Source organism: Meleagris gallopavo, chromosome 1, assembly GCF_000146605.3.
Source record: "Meleagris gallopavo isolate NT-WF06-2002-E0010 breed Aviagen turkey brand Nicholas breeding stock chromosome 1, Turkey_5.1, whole genome shotgun sequence".
NCBI classification, from domain to species: domain Eukaryota; kingdom Metazoa; phylum Chordata; class Aves; order Galliformes; family Phasianidae; genus Meleagris; species Meleagris gallopavo.
This window is the reverse complement of record NC_015011.2, coordinates 127,136,670-127,150,233: the sequence shown is the minus strand read 5'-3', so window position 1 is coordinate 127,150,233 and position 13,564 is coordinate 127,136,670. Positions and strand designations below refer to the sequence as shown.

General features: G+C 39.6%; 1 protein-coding gene and 1 long non-coding RNA gene across 8 annotated transcripts; one reads left to right on the top strand and one right to left on the bottom strand.

The window, feature by feature from the left end:
- Window positions 1–2,665: 2,665 nt before the first annotated feature.
- On the bottom strand, window positions 2,666–11,547 carry LOC100546634 (arylsulfatase D-like). Of its 7 annotated transcripts, none has more exons than XM_010727364.3 (7): window positions 11,422–11,547; window positions 8,983–9,061; window positions 7,856–7,996; window positions 7,098–7,219; window positions 5,752–5,874; window positions 3,891–4,314; window positions 2,666–2,831 (listed from the first exon to the last, which is right to left on the bottom strand). In XM_010727364.3, the coding sequence occupies exons 2-7, from the start codon at window positions 9,015–9,017 to the stop codon at window positions 2,684–2,686; spliced, it is 993 nt and encodes a 330-aa protein (XP_010725666.1). In that variant the 5' UTR covers window positions 9,018–9,061; window positions 11,422–11,547; the 3' UTR covers window positions 2,666–2,683. The 7 variants fall into 7 exon arrangements, with proteins under 7 accessions (XP_010725666.1, XP_010725647.1, XP_010725653.1 ...); XM_010727345.3 differs by having other exon boundaries at window positions 8,993–9,061; XM_010727351.3 differs by lacking the exon at window positions 11,422–11,547 and adding an exon at window positions 10,794–11,178.
- Window positions 11,183–12,094, top strand: LOC109370958. Its single transcript, XR_002121549.2, has 2 exons — window positions 11,183–11,466; window positions 12,014–12,094. It is a non-coding gene; the product is annotated as an uncharacterized LOC109370958 (long non-coding RNA).
- The last annotated feature ends 1,470 nt before the right edge of the window (window positions 12,095–13,564 follow it).

Below are 13,564 nucleotides of genomic sequence, written 5' to 3'. Positions count from 1 at the left end.
TAAAGTAAGAGAAGAGCTAGGGAGAATCTCCATCCTTTACTGGATGTGGGGGGCAGTGTGACCACTGAAGATAAGAAAAAGGCTGAAGTTCTCAATGCCTTCTTTACATCTGTCTTTAAAAGTTAGACCAATTATATTTGGGGTACCCTACCACCTGACATGGAAGTCTCGGAGGGGGAGCAGAATAAACTTCCCATTATTCTGGAGTAAACAGAGACCTATTACTCTGCCTGGACTGGGGACAGATGGAATCTGCCCAAGAGTGCTGATTGAGCTGACAGTGGTGATTACCAAACTGCTTTCCATTGCCTGTCAGGATTCCTGGTCAACCGGAGAGGTCCCAGGGGATTGGAAGCTTGCCAGCGTGACTCTACAAAAGGGGTTATAAGGAGGATCCAGGGAACTACAGGCCTGTCAGCCTGGCCTCAGTGCCAGATAAGGTAATGAAGCAGATCATCTTCAGTGAGATTACTAGGCATGTGTGGGACAACCATGGGATCAGGCCCAGACAGCATGAGTTGATGAAAGGCAGGTCCTGCTTGACCAACCTGATCTTCTTCTATGATTAAGTGACCTGCCTAGTGGATGAGGGAAAGGCTGTTGACATACTCTACCTAAACTTTAGCCAAGTCTTGATATTGTCTCCCACAGTATTCTCCTGAAGAAGCTGGCAGCCTGTGACTTGGACCGGTACACTCTTTGCTGGGTAAAGAACTGGCTGGTTGGCTGGGCCCAGAGCATGGTAGTGAATGGAGTTAAATCTAACTGGTGACCAGTCACGAGGTGTTCCCCAGGGGTCAATATTGGGCCTGTGCTGTTGAATATCTTTGTTGATGACCTGGATGTGGGGATTGAATGCACCCTCAATGAGTCTGCAGGTGACACTAAGCTGGGGGAAAGCGTTGATCTGCTTTAGGATAGGAAAGCCTTTCAGAGGGATCTGGACAGGGTGGATCGCACAGCTGAGGCCAGTGAGAGGAAGTTCAACAAGACCAAGTGCTTGGTCCTGCACTTTGGCAGGCAACCCCAGGCAATGCTACAGGCTTGTAGCATTTCAGGGCAATGTGGCTGAAAGAAATGGACCTGGTGGTGCTGGTTGACATTTGGCTGAATATGAGCCAGTATTGTGCCAGGTAGCCAAGAAGGCCAATGGCATTCTGGCTAGTAAATACTGTTGCTAGCAGGAGCAGAGAAGTGATCGTCCCCTAGTACTCAACTCTGGTGAGGTCACACATTGAATACTATACACAGTTTTGGGTCCCTCACTACAGGAAAGACATTGAGGCTCAGGAGTGTGTTCAGAGAAGGGCAGCGAAGCTGGTGAGAGGTCTGGAGCACAACTCTTATGAGAAGTAGCTGAGGGAGCTGGGATTGCTTGGTCTAGGGAAGAGGAGGCTCAAGGGAGACTTTATAGCTCTTTTACAACAACCTGAAAAGAGGTTGTGATGAGGTGAGGGTCGGCTTCTTCCACATAACTAGCAATAGGACGAGAGGGAACGGCTTCAAGTTGCTCCAGGGAAGGTTCACATTGAATATTAAGAAAAATTTCTTCTCTGAAAGAGTAGTCAGGCACTGGAATGGGCTGCCTGGAGAGGTGGTGGAGTCAATGTCCCTGGAAATGTTCAAGAAAAGTTTAGATATTGTACTGAGAGACTTGGTTTAGTGAGGTTATACTGATGGTAGATGGACGGTTGGACTGGATGATCTTAGAGGTCTTTTCCAACCTTGGTGATTCTATGACTCTGTAATATTTGATTATCTGACTTCATCCGGGAAACCTAGATGGACTTGAGCAGTGAGCCCAGGAGAACTTCATGAGGTTCAACAAATCTAAGTGCAGGGTCTTGCATCTGGATCACAGTAACCCTCCACATGAGGTGCAAGCTGAGGATTGTAAAGATAGGGCACAACCCTGCCAAAAAGGACTTGTAGATACTGGTGGATGGCAAGCTGGACGTGAGTCAGCAGTATATCCTCACAGCCCAGAAAGACAACTGTATCCTGGACTGTATCAAAAGAAGCACAGCCAGTAAGTTGAGGAACGTGATCCTGCCCCTCTGCTCTGCACTGGTGAGACTTTACATGAAATACTGCATTCAGATGTGGAGTTCTCAGTACAGGAGAGACATAGACCTGTTTTGAGAGTGTCCAGATGAGGGATGGAACATCTCTGCTGTGAGGACAGGTTGAGAGCTGGGGCTGTTCTGCCTGGAGAAGAGATGGCTCTGGGGAGACCTAATAGTGATCTTTCCATATCTAAACAGGGGAAGTAAGAAAGAAGGGGACAAACTCCTTAGGAAAGTCTGTTATGACAGAAAAAGGGGAAATGATTGCCAAAAGAGTTGGTGGATATCCTGTCCCTGGAGACATTCAAGGTCAGGCTAAACCTGGCTCTGAGTGCCCTGGTCTAGCTGTAGATGTCCCTGTTCATTGCAGGGCAATTGGACTAGATGACCTTCCAACTCAAATGATTTTACGATTCTATGATTTTGCACTGCAACACTGAAGTGTGTCGATTAAAAATAGGAAAAGTTTCCACATTCCCACCAAGAAGAAGAAAAGAGGATTTGTAATGAAATGGCTACATTTGGAGCTAACTATATATGCAAGGCAAGATTTTTTGTCATATATAAATAGCGAGTTCTGTCATCTTCCATATTTAAATGAATTATTTCCTTCGAGATCACGACTTACCCACCATCCAGTCCATTTCCTCTACATTATCTCCATACAGGCCATGCCTGCTTCTTCCCAGAAACTCCTTTGTGGTAATGAGTGGGGTGTGAACATGTAAGAAGGAAAAAAAGAGAAGAAATGGTCTGTGCTTGTTTCTGAAATAAGAGAAAAAAAGAGTAGTCATCTCTCTGCAAACTACCACTCTGAACAAAATATAATAGCGGCATGGTAGTGACTATCTCACTAGAAAAAATAAATAAATCAGATTTTGATATCTTGCTGCTTTTGATATCTTTTGAGGCTTTGGAAGACAGGGGATTAAAACACCCTTCAAAGATTTTGGTTCTGTAGAAAGACTAAAATAGTAATGGGTCTTTTTTCTGGTTCCAAATTAGATACATGTAAAGCATGAAATCAACCCAGGCCATTCTATGATTCTAAATAACACACTCATGTGTTATTTAGTGTGGAAGGAGAATAGGATTCACTTGCTTAAACCTAAATATTGGTGTCACTGAGTATCTCAGACATACATGTGAAACCAGCAGATATGATACTGCACCCAGAAGGGAACTGCATCCCTTTAGCACTGGCAGCTAGAAGTAAAGCAGGATATCTAAGGAACCTAAGCTTGTCTGTGTTCAGAGTTATGCACAAGAGATTTCTCTCACTTCATTTCCCCTTAAAAACAACACCAAAAAAAATCTTCAAACAAGTCCTCAGGGAAATAATACCATCTTATTCAGGGATATGTCCAAACTTGCCACACGAATACTGCTAAGAACTTAGCAGTTAGTTTAACTCTAGCTGGTAGCATTTTAAATGAAAGACACTTTGGTAAAACAAAACAAATCTCGGTATCAGTCTCCTGCTTGCAAAACATTAACTTATGGGACTTCACATGGGAGTTCATTCAGCAGGCTAAGATCCTTTTTTCTGTTCCTACTGCTTGCTGGCCCAGTCCTTGGCTAGGACTCAATTGTGAACAAATCAAAAACGCAACAAAATCATCTTCCTTTTCCTGAGCTATATAAAAGATGAAGGATAGCAGTTGGGTGCTGACATTACATGGATGCCAGAAAACAGCAAATTGCTGCTGGCCAACACTAGGAGCAGATAGTTCAGTGTGTCAGCTGAGTAACCCAGTAGTGTATGACAAAGGAATTATATTATTTAAAAAAACCTTAAGAGGTGATACTGTTTTTGTTGGTTACCTTTCAATAAATGAAACTGCCTCCTTCAGCATATTAGAAGTAGTTTTTTCTAGATTCATTGGTTGTTCTGTGATTTCATGGTTTCTCATCACAATACAGTTCCAGTACTTGGTGAATCCATAGCTGGAGAACCAGGAAAGGAAATACAGGAGACCAAAGATGGTCACACATACTATTATTTTCCATTTTACTGAGAATAAGCAGGTAAGTTTTCCAAACAAAAGTGTAAACACTGCTAGGAAGATTATCTGTGTATAAAGCCAATAAGTATCTTGCAAAGACTTGGCCAGTTCAGGGTCATCAGTGCCTTGACACTCATTCAAAATAGTAAAAGGCATGCCATAAAAATATTCAAAGCCATGATTTAAAGGGTGGTGGCAGTGATCACGGTGGGATTTGCAGTTCACACCCAAATGCCACTTCCCTGGAAATACAAAACAGAAGTATTAAAACCAACATAATTTCTCTCGTCTGTCTTTGTTTATGAAAGGTTGGCTGCATTCCTCAGTTAAAGTGTAACCAAGGAAGGAGCTAGTTGGAATAAGACAGGCTCTCCTGGCACCATATCTGAGAGAATAGCTCTTTTTCTTCACTTAACTGACAGAATTCCACATAGGTAACAGTCCAGCTCAGACACCTCTCTAAGTGCTGATATGGTTGCAATATTTAAGGCTAATTGTATGATAAAGTAGACTTTCATTAATGTGTGGCCTGGTGGGGAGAATCCCTTGTGGCAAAAGAAACAACTAAGTGCAAAAAATACGAACTAATTTACACATAATTTCAATCTGACCTTCAAATTCAAAAACAAAGTTCAGGAATAAGTTGTACAAACTAGCTCTCCTAAAACGAGTAGCAAAATAGTCCACTCTAATTATCCAGTACAGTTGGACATATCAGAATATGTCATGCCCTGATAATGAAACAATGAAGTCATTTTACAGAGCAGTGTAATTATCGTGACATTGAAGGACACAGCCTATAACCATGGGCTTTGGGCCTATTAACCAGACAAATAACATCAGAGAGCTGCTAATAAGCTCAGTGCTCCTGTATATGAGTGTATTTTATAGAACAAACTATATCAGACTGCAACAAGCTAGGGAAAGATCTTCCATTTGCACAAGCTTGTGTGAAACCTGTACATCACTGAGACTCATTTCAGTTTAGGAAATGAATGACACTTCATTGTGCTGGATCCGAGTAGAGGCATGAAAATCACAGTTATTACATTTAAGCACACAATACCTCTGACTACCTAGAAGAGTATAAAATTGAGAGGTGCTTGAAGGACACATCATATAATCACTGTTCAGGAAAAATTAGCAAACAGTTAATAGAATTTTCTTTCTTGAACATAGATTCTGATCCAAAACCCCCTGGAGGCAATAGAACTCTTCCAGCTATTTTGTCTCAGCAGAAGAAAATTAAGGCATTTTTATTCTGTATGATAAAAAGGATGAGTAAGTAACAGAAAATCTAGCCATCAGTTAGAATTAAGAATTAAGTAGAGTCTGGGTACCAACTGTCAGACAACATATTTTTGCTCTGTCTGAATATTGGTTCTTCTAAAGCAAACTGTACTGGGCAAAAAAGATATCCTCCTCTGCAATAATTTCTCTTTGCTATGTGCATCTATGTATTACATACATATACTCTATTTTTGAACTATTACATATATTGTGTTGACACTACTGGGATTGAGTTGTGAGTGGAATTTGAAAAACCCTATTGATTTTTAAAGTTTTCCATACAAAAAACTTTGGTTTATCTGATCCTGGATATATTTTGACAAAGAAAAACATTTACAGAAGCAGTCTCACTTGAATAACATTAGATAGCAAGTTTCTGTGTCTCATACCCACAAGTGCTGTAGAATATCCTTGCTGGTGCAGCACTCTGGCAAAAGTAGTTTCATTTGGTGGGAGTCCACCAGAACACCCGTTCCAAAAAAGAATGCGCCGTTCTGTGCTGGATGCCATGCCTGGAGAGGAGATGCAATTTTTAAAATAAAGCAAGCCAGAATTCAGAGAGCATTTAAACAGGAATGGGAACAGCTGTTTACAAGGGTGGATAGTGATTGGACAGGGCGGATTGGTCTTAAACTGGGACAGTGGAGGTTTAGGTTAGATATTAGGAGGAAGTTTTTCACTCAGAGGGTGGTGACACACTGGAACAGGTTGCCCAAGGAAGCTGTGGATGCCCCATCCCTGGAGGCTTTCAAGGCCAGGCTGGATGTGGCTCTGGGCAGCCTGGTCTGGTGGTTGGCAACTCTGCACACAGCAGGGGGGTTGAAACTAGATGATCATTGTGGTCCTTTTCAGCCCAGGCCATTCTGTGATTCTATGAATTCAGATTTTTCAGTTTTTTCATATTGTTCTTTCTAATGAATGAGATTCAGCTGCCAAAGCCTGGTACCTTGTTATTATACATTCAGCATGCCCTAAGGTATTCTGGTTGACCCCTCAGAAGGATATCCCTTCCAAGTTTTCTGTTATATCTGCTAGTCCAATGCAGATGCTTCAGTTAGAGTGTTGAAAGTAGCATTAAGATGCCTATGTTAGGATATTAGGCAAAGTTCTACCACAGTAAGATACTAAAAAGGAGCTGAGGGAAAAAAAAGAAAAAAGAAAAAAAGAAAAAAAAGCAAAGCTAACAAACAAACAAACTACTAAAAACAACCAAAAACTAAAAAAGAACCCAAAACATTTATCCACAAAGCTATAGCTCCTTTAGCAAGTTAGAGTCAGATCAGACAAGCTATCCTCATGATTACTGGGAGATAATGTGAGTGGTTTTCTGTCTTCACTTTAAATGGCTGAATTAAACCTGTTTTATCATTGAGAACTATTTCATACACTGACAGATTTCATTATGAAAATGTTCATTAGGATAATCAAAATACTTTGCTTAATATAAATTTTAATACTACATTCAGTGCTTACACTTTACTGTTTTCTTTGTTTATACCTTTGGTGCTTGTTTTGATTTTCATTCATTCCTGTGTTGCCATCTAACCACATGAAATGTACTTTATGTGGGGATTTTCCCATGGAAATCAATCAGTAAATCTAGTCATCTTTATTTCTGCCCATGTCACTGAGGTCCCAAAGCCTTAGATTAACCAGTTTTACAATGGTTTGTTTAAAGGGATTTTTAATAGCAACAATGGCTAGACAAACTGCAGTGAACTATAAGAGGACCAACCTGATCTGATGGGATATCTGCCAGTCAGGAAGGCTGACCTGCTGGGAGTACAGACAGCAGCTGCAGCAATGTGCTGAGTAAGTCTCACTCCTTCCTTTGCCAGACCATCAATGTGAGGTGTCCTAAAAAGAAAAATAATCTCAATAAGTATTCTTATTGATGTAAAAAGAAAAGGTAATTCAGTTCTACTTCTTATCACAAGCTCATGAAGCACAGCGAAAAAAATACCACTAACAGACATGAGGTGCTCAAGTTGCAAGACTGTAGTAGATGAGGAAAGACACGGGATAAATATACACAATCATTTTATCAATCAAGATCTATCCAGACTGAAAACTGCAGTAGGGATAAATAGAGCGCATTATAGATTGAGGTGTCACCCTGTAACAAGCCAACAAGAGTAGTTAGCTGGTATGATATCCCGATCTCAGTCCTTAATGTTTCAGCGCCTGAGTTGAAGATATGTACAAACTATACACATATCTGAAAAATATGAGGCACATGCATGTTTACAAATTTCTGACTATACATACTGAAAATTAGAAGTCCATGAAAGTCACTCAAGCATGCTTGTGTAATTTTTATTCCAGTAGGAATTACTGTAGAACATGTACTTTAAACATGCTTTGGAAAGAAGTGTATCTAGATAAACTGGTCTGTTAATAAGAAATTTTCTAATACTGCCGTCACTGTGTTTGTTTGTTTTTTTCCCACTGAAATCTACCAGGATGGGGTAATTTATTTTGTAGAATTCTTACCTAATAGTATCATTGCCGTAACAACCCACATCTCCAATACCAAGATCATCAGCCAGTATCAGTAAAAAGTTGGGTTTTGGAGGACTTGATACACAGGTTCTTAGAAACAAACATAAAATGAGCCAAATATGTAGGCAGCTCCTGAAGTTAAAATTAAAATGGAAAGAGAACAAAAATGTTTGCAAGCTTTATAATGTACTTTTAATTATTAAAGTATCAATATTGTCCAGATGCAAAGAGCTACCAAATACTGCCTGCAGATGGAGCTCCTGAATATTTTCTGAAACCAGTATTTTTTTATTTCATTTGCACAGAAATTTTGCCATGCAACTGGTTAAAATGGCAATAGCTTGAGTACTGTATCCATGTTTGTAGCACAGTGCTACAAACAGCACCACGTTTTATGTACCATCTGCAGAATCAAAGTTGCAGCAGTGAGCTTAACCTTGGGGTATCTTCCTAGAAGACTATCTCAGCACATACCTTAGCTGCTCAGTGTGTTTGTGAGAGGTAGTTCACCTTAAGTAAAGTACATGTACTAGAATATATCTACTAACTACTAGTTCATTAAGAAATAGCACAATGTGATAAATCTATATTAAATGTAATATAATACTTATGCTCCTAAACCTCTGTCTTCTATAAAAAAAACAAACAAAACAAAACAAAACAGACGAACAAGCAAAAAAAAACCACCAAAAACAGGCTTAAAGGCCTCTAAAGGGGAATGGTTTTAAACTAAGGGAAGGGAGATTTGGGTTAGATGTCAGGGGGATTTTTTTTTATAGAGAGATGGTGAGGTGCTGGAACAGCTGCCCGGAGAGTTTATGGATGCCCCATCCCTAGAGGTGTTCAGGGCCAGGCTGGATGAAGCCCTGGGCAGCCTGGTCTAGTACTTGATCTAGTGGCTGGCAGCGCTGCCTCGGCAGGGGCATTGGAACTTGATGAGCCTTGATGATTGTTGACGCCCCTTCCAACCCAAGCCATTCTATGGTTCTATGAGAAGATCTAGTTCTAAATTCATATTAACTGCCCTTAGATTCTCAACAATTTTTATTTTTTAGAGATCTGTTTGCATTTTCTTATGCGCAACGTTTAAAAATACAAGAAAGATCTCCAGTGCATACATTTTCTTACCACTGTCTTCCCTGGTAAACTTCATGGCTTCCCGTTATATGAAAAAGGCACATCATTTGTCATACGATTCTGGTAAAAGAAAATTAAAAAAAAAAAGGAAAAAATACATAAAATTAAAAAATATGTAAAATTAAAAAAAATGAGAGCCCAGAAGCTCTGGTGATCTTGTCTGTGAAGCTGCTTATTAACTACCCTGTATTATCACAATCATATTGCCACTGCCTGTGGCTGACTACAACAAGAATGCAGTGCACTAGGGCTTGACAATGCAGTCTCCAACTTTCTGAACGTCTATTCGCAGAGCCCTCATGATCAGATCCTGCAATGTAGGAGAAAGCACTTCTGAGGACACTGCTCAGCATGCAGCGTTACAGGATCCAGCCTGCTTTCAGCTGCCATTAACTTCAGGGAGACTCATGTTTGGCAAGAAGACTAAATACTTTAAACTGGTGTTAAAGATACTGGTTACTAAATATAGGCACAAAACTGCTGGTCTTCACTGAAATGATGGGTTTCTATTAAGTGAAACAGGAGGCAGTGATATGTAAATCTAGTGCCTCACTCTTTATGTAACATCAAACTGTATTTTAACTTCAGGAAAATAAACTAATCCTTACTGAGCTTAGAAATTGCAAAATATGCCTCAAATAAAAGCCAGCCTGGGAACTAATAATTACTGTGCAATTCTTAGGGAATGACTGACACTCTTAGGTTTGGATGCCATCTACTGCCTTTAGGGAGGTGCTTCTATCTGAATGTTACTAAAAACTGTCCAGAAACATAAATAACATTATGATAAAGAACTTCCAAATTTAATGCCATTTATAAGTTTAACAGCCCCATTTTTCTACCTGCCAACTCTATGAATTCACCTTGGACTTTAAAGCCTAAAAATAACCTCTCTGTTTCTAAATATACAGTTTTTTTCTTTTCAAGGCACACTTTGTAAGTGGAAGCAATTTCTTATGCTTGCTGAAATAAAAGGTAGAGCTAGTTGCTCTAGTTGGACAAAAAATGGCTTGGGAAATGCTCTCTTTTTGCTTGTGAATAGATGCAAGCAAGAAATCTCCAGAAAATGTTGCACAAGAACTGTGTAAAGAACCATCCAGATACACAGGATAAATCGGTTGCTCTGGTACTGGCAAACTTCATCTCTCTGCTGTACACTGAATTAAATTAAAAATATTAGTTTCTTCACTGTGAAAGGTGATCAAAATATGAAATATCCAGACTATGAGAAATCCTTGTTTTGCTACCCTTCCTTCTCTTTCACTCCTATGGGTGTTGAGAAGTTTTCCAAGCTGGTGCATCACCTCTGCTGCCTTCCACTGCATCTCCAGAGTTTCATGTGCTACAGTTGACTGTTGACAGCAGTTGCAGCCATGTTTAGACAGAGACTTGGTACAATCTGTTAACAACACTGTGATGTCAGCTGAGGAGCTGAGTAGCAGCACTGCAAGACATTTCAGTCTTAATACCACTGGCTGTGGCACAATAAAAAGTGTTGCTCCTTGATTTATTGCATGCCATTTTTCAAACAGTGTCCCTATTGAAGGGCTAGAAGAAATACCTTTTTTTTTTTTAAAAAAAAAATCAATTTAAATATGTATATTCAGCTTTTCCTGTTAGAGACTGATTCCTTCTGAAAGTTGTGCTCCCACTGACATCACCGTGAGTGCAACAAACACTGTACTTGGGCTGAAGGCTTGTCAAGTTTCCTTAGCTGTTAAAAAAAAAACAAAACAAACCCGTAATCCATAACTCTAAAAAACACCATCCTCTAGGAATCACAGCAACTTACTGTTGAAACTTCTTGTACTGCTGAACTTACAGAAATCCAAGAAAACGGCAGATAGCAATTTCCAGTAAGCCACAATAAACATCAAGTCTAACAAAAACAACCAGCTCCTTTTAACAACATGGAGAACAAATTATTCTTCCTGCTCTGGAATTCCTTCTTGTTCTTTGGTTCGCTAAACAGCCTGATCCCCGGAGATGTGTGTGGGAGGAAGTGGGAGTGGATTTATGGTGTTTGCTCTCCATCTCCCTTCCCCCCAGTTCTGGATGCAGAAGCCACTGGGATGTCTGCCAGGAGCAGTGAGCGGGACCGCCACTGAGTTTTCACACAAATTGCAGACAGAGTACAAAGTCTTTATTCTTTAAACAGTGACACAACATAGCCTCTGCCTTCTCTGGGCTGCCTATCCAGTTAATTCTGTGCAGATCCATGTAAAGCCTAGCACTGCTCTATTGCAGTGCCTCCAAAATCCTTCAAAGGATTACAAAATCAAACTTGGAGTCCTATGGTTTTATTTCCTCCACCCTGCTTTCTGACCTCTCAAGCAGGATAACAGGACTGGCTTGTCCTTCCCTTCTCCTTTCATGTTGTCTTTTCTTCCTCTTTGCATTTTCAGGTGAACTAAACGTACCTGCACTGAAGATATTAAATGCGACGTCTTTCCCAGGAACTGAAGGTAAAGTATTCTCCTTCCTCACATCCACTTCTTTCAGAAGTCAGCTCTGTTGTCATGCACTTTATCCTTTCAAAGGTCTTGAGCAATGAGAGAAACACATTTCTATTCACTTGTTGACATTCCAGCTCCTCGGGTCTCTTGAGCACTGTGAGTGCCAAATTTAACATTGTACTCGAGATATATCAGCAGGGGTCAAGTGAAGCAGTTTAAACTAGCAGGTTAATATAATACATTGGAAGGGATAGCTTTGGCTGGAGACAGATTGTTGTTCATCTCCTTAAACACATGGCTATGTTTGGTTATCCTTGTAAGACATAAGTTGTCAAATTTGTCTGCTTTTACAAAAACCTATTTGAAGATAATACTTATTTAGTGCAGTTACGAAACAGGTTGTGATATTTCTGGTGCAAAGCTTTCCCTTGAAAAATTGTCTGTCTTGAAAATTACCTCATACTTTGAAAAAGGTGTTTCTTTAAAAGTTCCCAATAATTTAAGTATTAATTTATATCTCTCTTTGGTCCAAATGATGATTAAACTTTTCTCTCAGCTTTTCTAGGCTGTTTCCATTGTTCTTACCATGAGATGACTACCGAAAATGTGCCCATGCTGCTGCTGGCTTGTCTTCAAAATTAAAAAAAAAAGAAAAAAACCAAGCTTTGAATTTTCTTCTCATTACAAATGTATGTCTGGAAATGGAAGGGCATTCTTCTTGTATAGCCCTTACATCCTGTTACTCACCACTATGTTAGTGCCCCGCTGCAAAAGTAACAGCTGTGATTATGTATTGTCTTGAGTACAACTAAGCTTTGAACCAAGACTTTTTAATAAGAAACAAAATAAAACAAACAAAAAAAAGCTTTATAACAATGAAGCAGAAAGAACATTGCATTTCCATACATTTTGAGCCCTGCACTATTTCCTCCTTTTCAGTTTTTGGAATTTTTTCACTGCACCAAAGCACAGGGAGATATTTTTTCCTCACTACTGCAAATTCTCTGCCAGCAAAAACTTAATTTTGAGTCACTGGGTGCTTTATACTGCCACTCTCTATTTTTTCTCATGTCTGGGTACTAAAAGGAAGTGCAGGCGTTCATACATCCCCTTATAACCCTGACAAGTTTTCTGTAGTAGTAAAGAAACAACAGACTGAAACGACGCAAACAGAAATTTGCATCATCTCTAAGTAATGCTAATGAAAAAACACTGAGATAAGAAAACTGAAGCAAATAGACTGGCTGAGCAAGTAAAATGTTTGCAGGGGCAGCTGTAAGGGGAGAAAAAAGAAAAAAAATATATCTTCAAAACCTATAAACAATCACTTTCTGTTAACTCACTTCAAAACCCAATTTCTGTACAGAGTTTTAGCAGTATGCTTATAATAAAACCTGGCTTCATCTACATCCTGTGAAGAACAGTCAATAGCACAGTTTAAAGCATTAACGTCTCTGTAATTTCACTGCAAGCTTCAGTACAGTCATGTGCCTCCATAGAAAGCCTAGTTAGGGTCACACCACTAGGTTTTTGTTTGGTTGGTTCTTGTTTTCTTTTAAGCTAGTACTGGCATGATCCCTTCTTAGGAGCTATGGTTTGTAAATATAGGCATATGACTGCCAAGTATTTTAAACATTAATTCCTATGAGCCTCAAAAGGACCACATTTTGCTAACTGACTACGAAACAGTGCATGCTATTTATTCAAAACATTTTTAATGGCAACATTTATACAATAAAACTACTGTGTGCCAACATAATCTGCATCAGGACCTCCTACTGAAGAGCAAATTGCTTCCCTCTTTTTTGGCACTATTGCAGAGTTATACTGGTCTTCAACATTTCCAACTTCATACTTTTTCGTGATATGTGTTATTGTCAATCAACTAAAGTTGCATGAGAACTACCCCTGGCAAAATCACAATCATTCAACATCTCAATAATACTTTTGCAAAGATGATAGAAAAATGCAGAAACCAATAATGACAAACTACTATGTTGGATAGAGAATGCCCGTGAATCATAGACCACAGGAGCACAACTGCAATCATAAGGAGATTTATCTAAGTCAGCATAACATACTAGTGTTTCTTCAGAGTTCTCCAAAT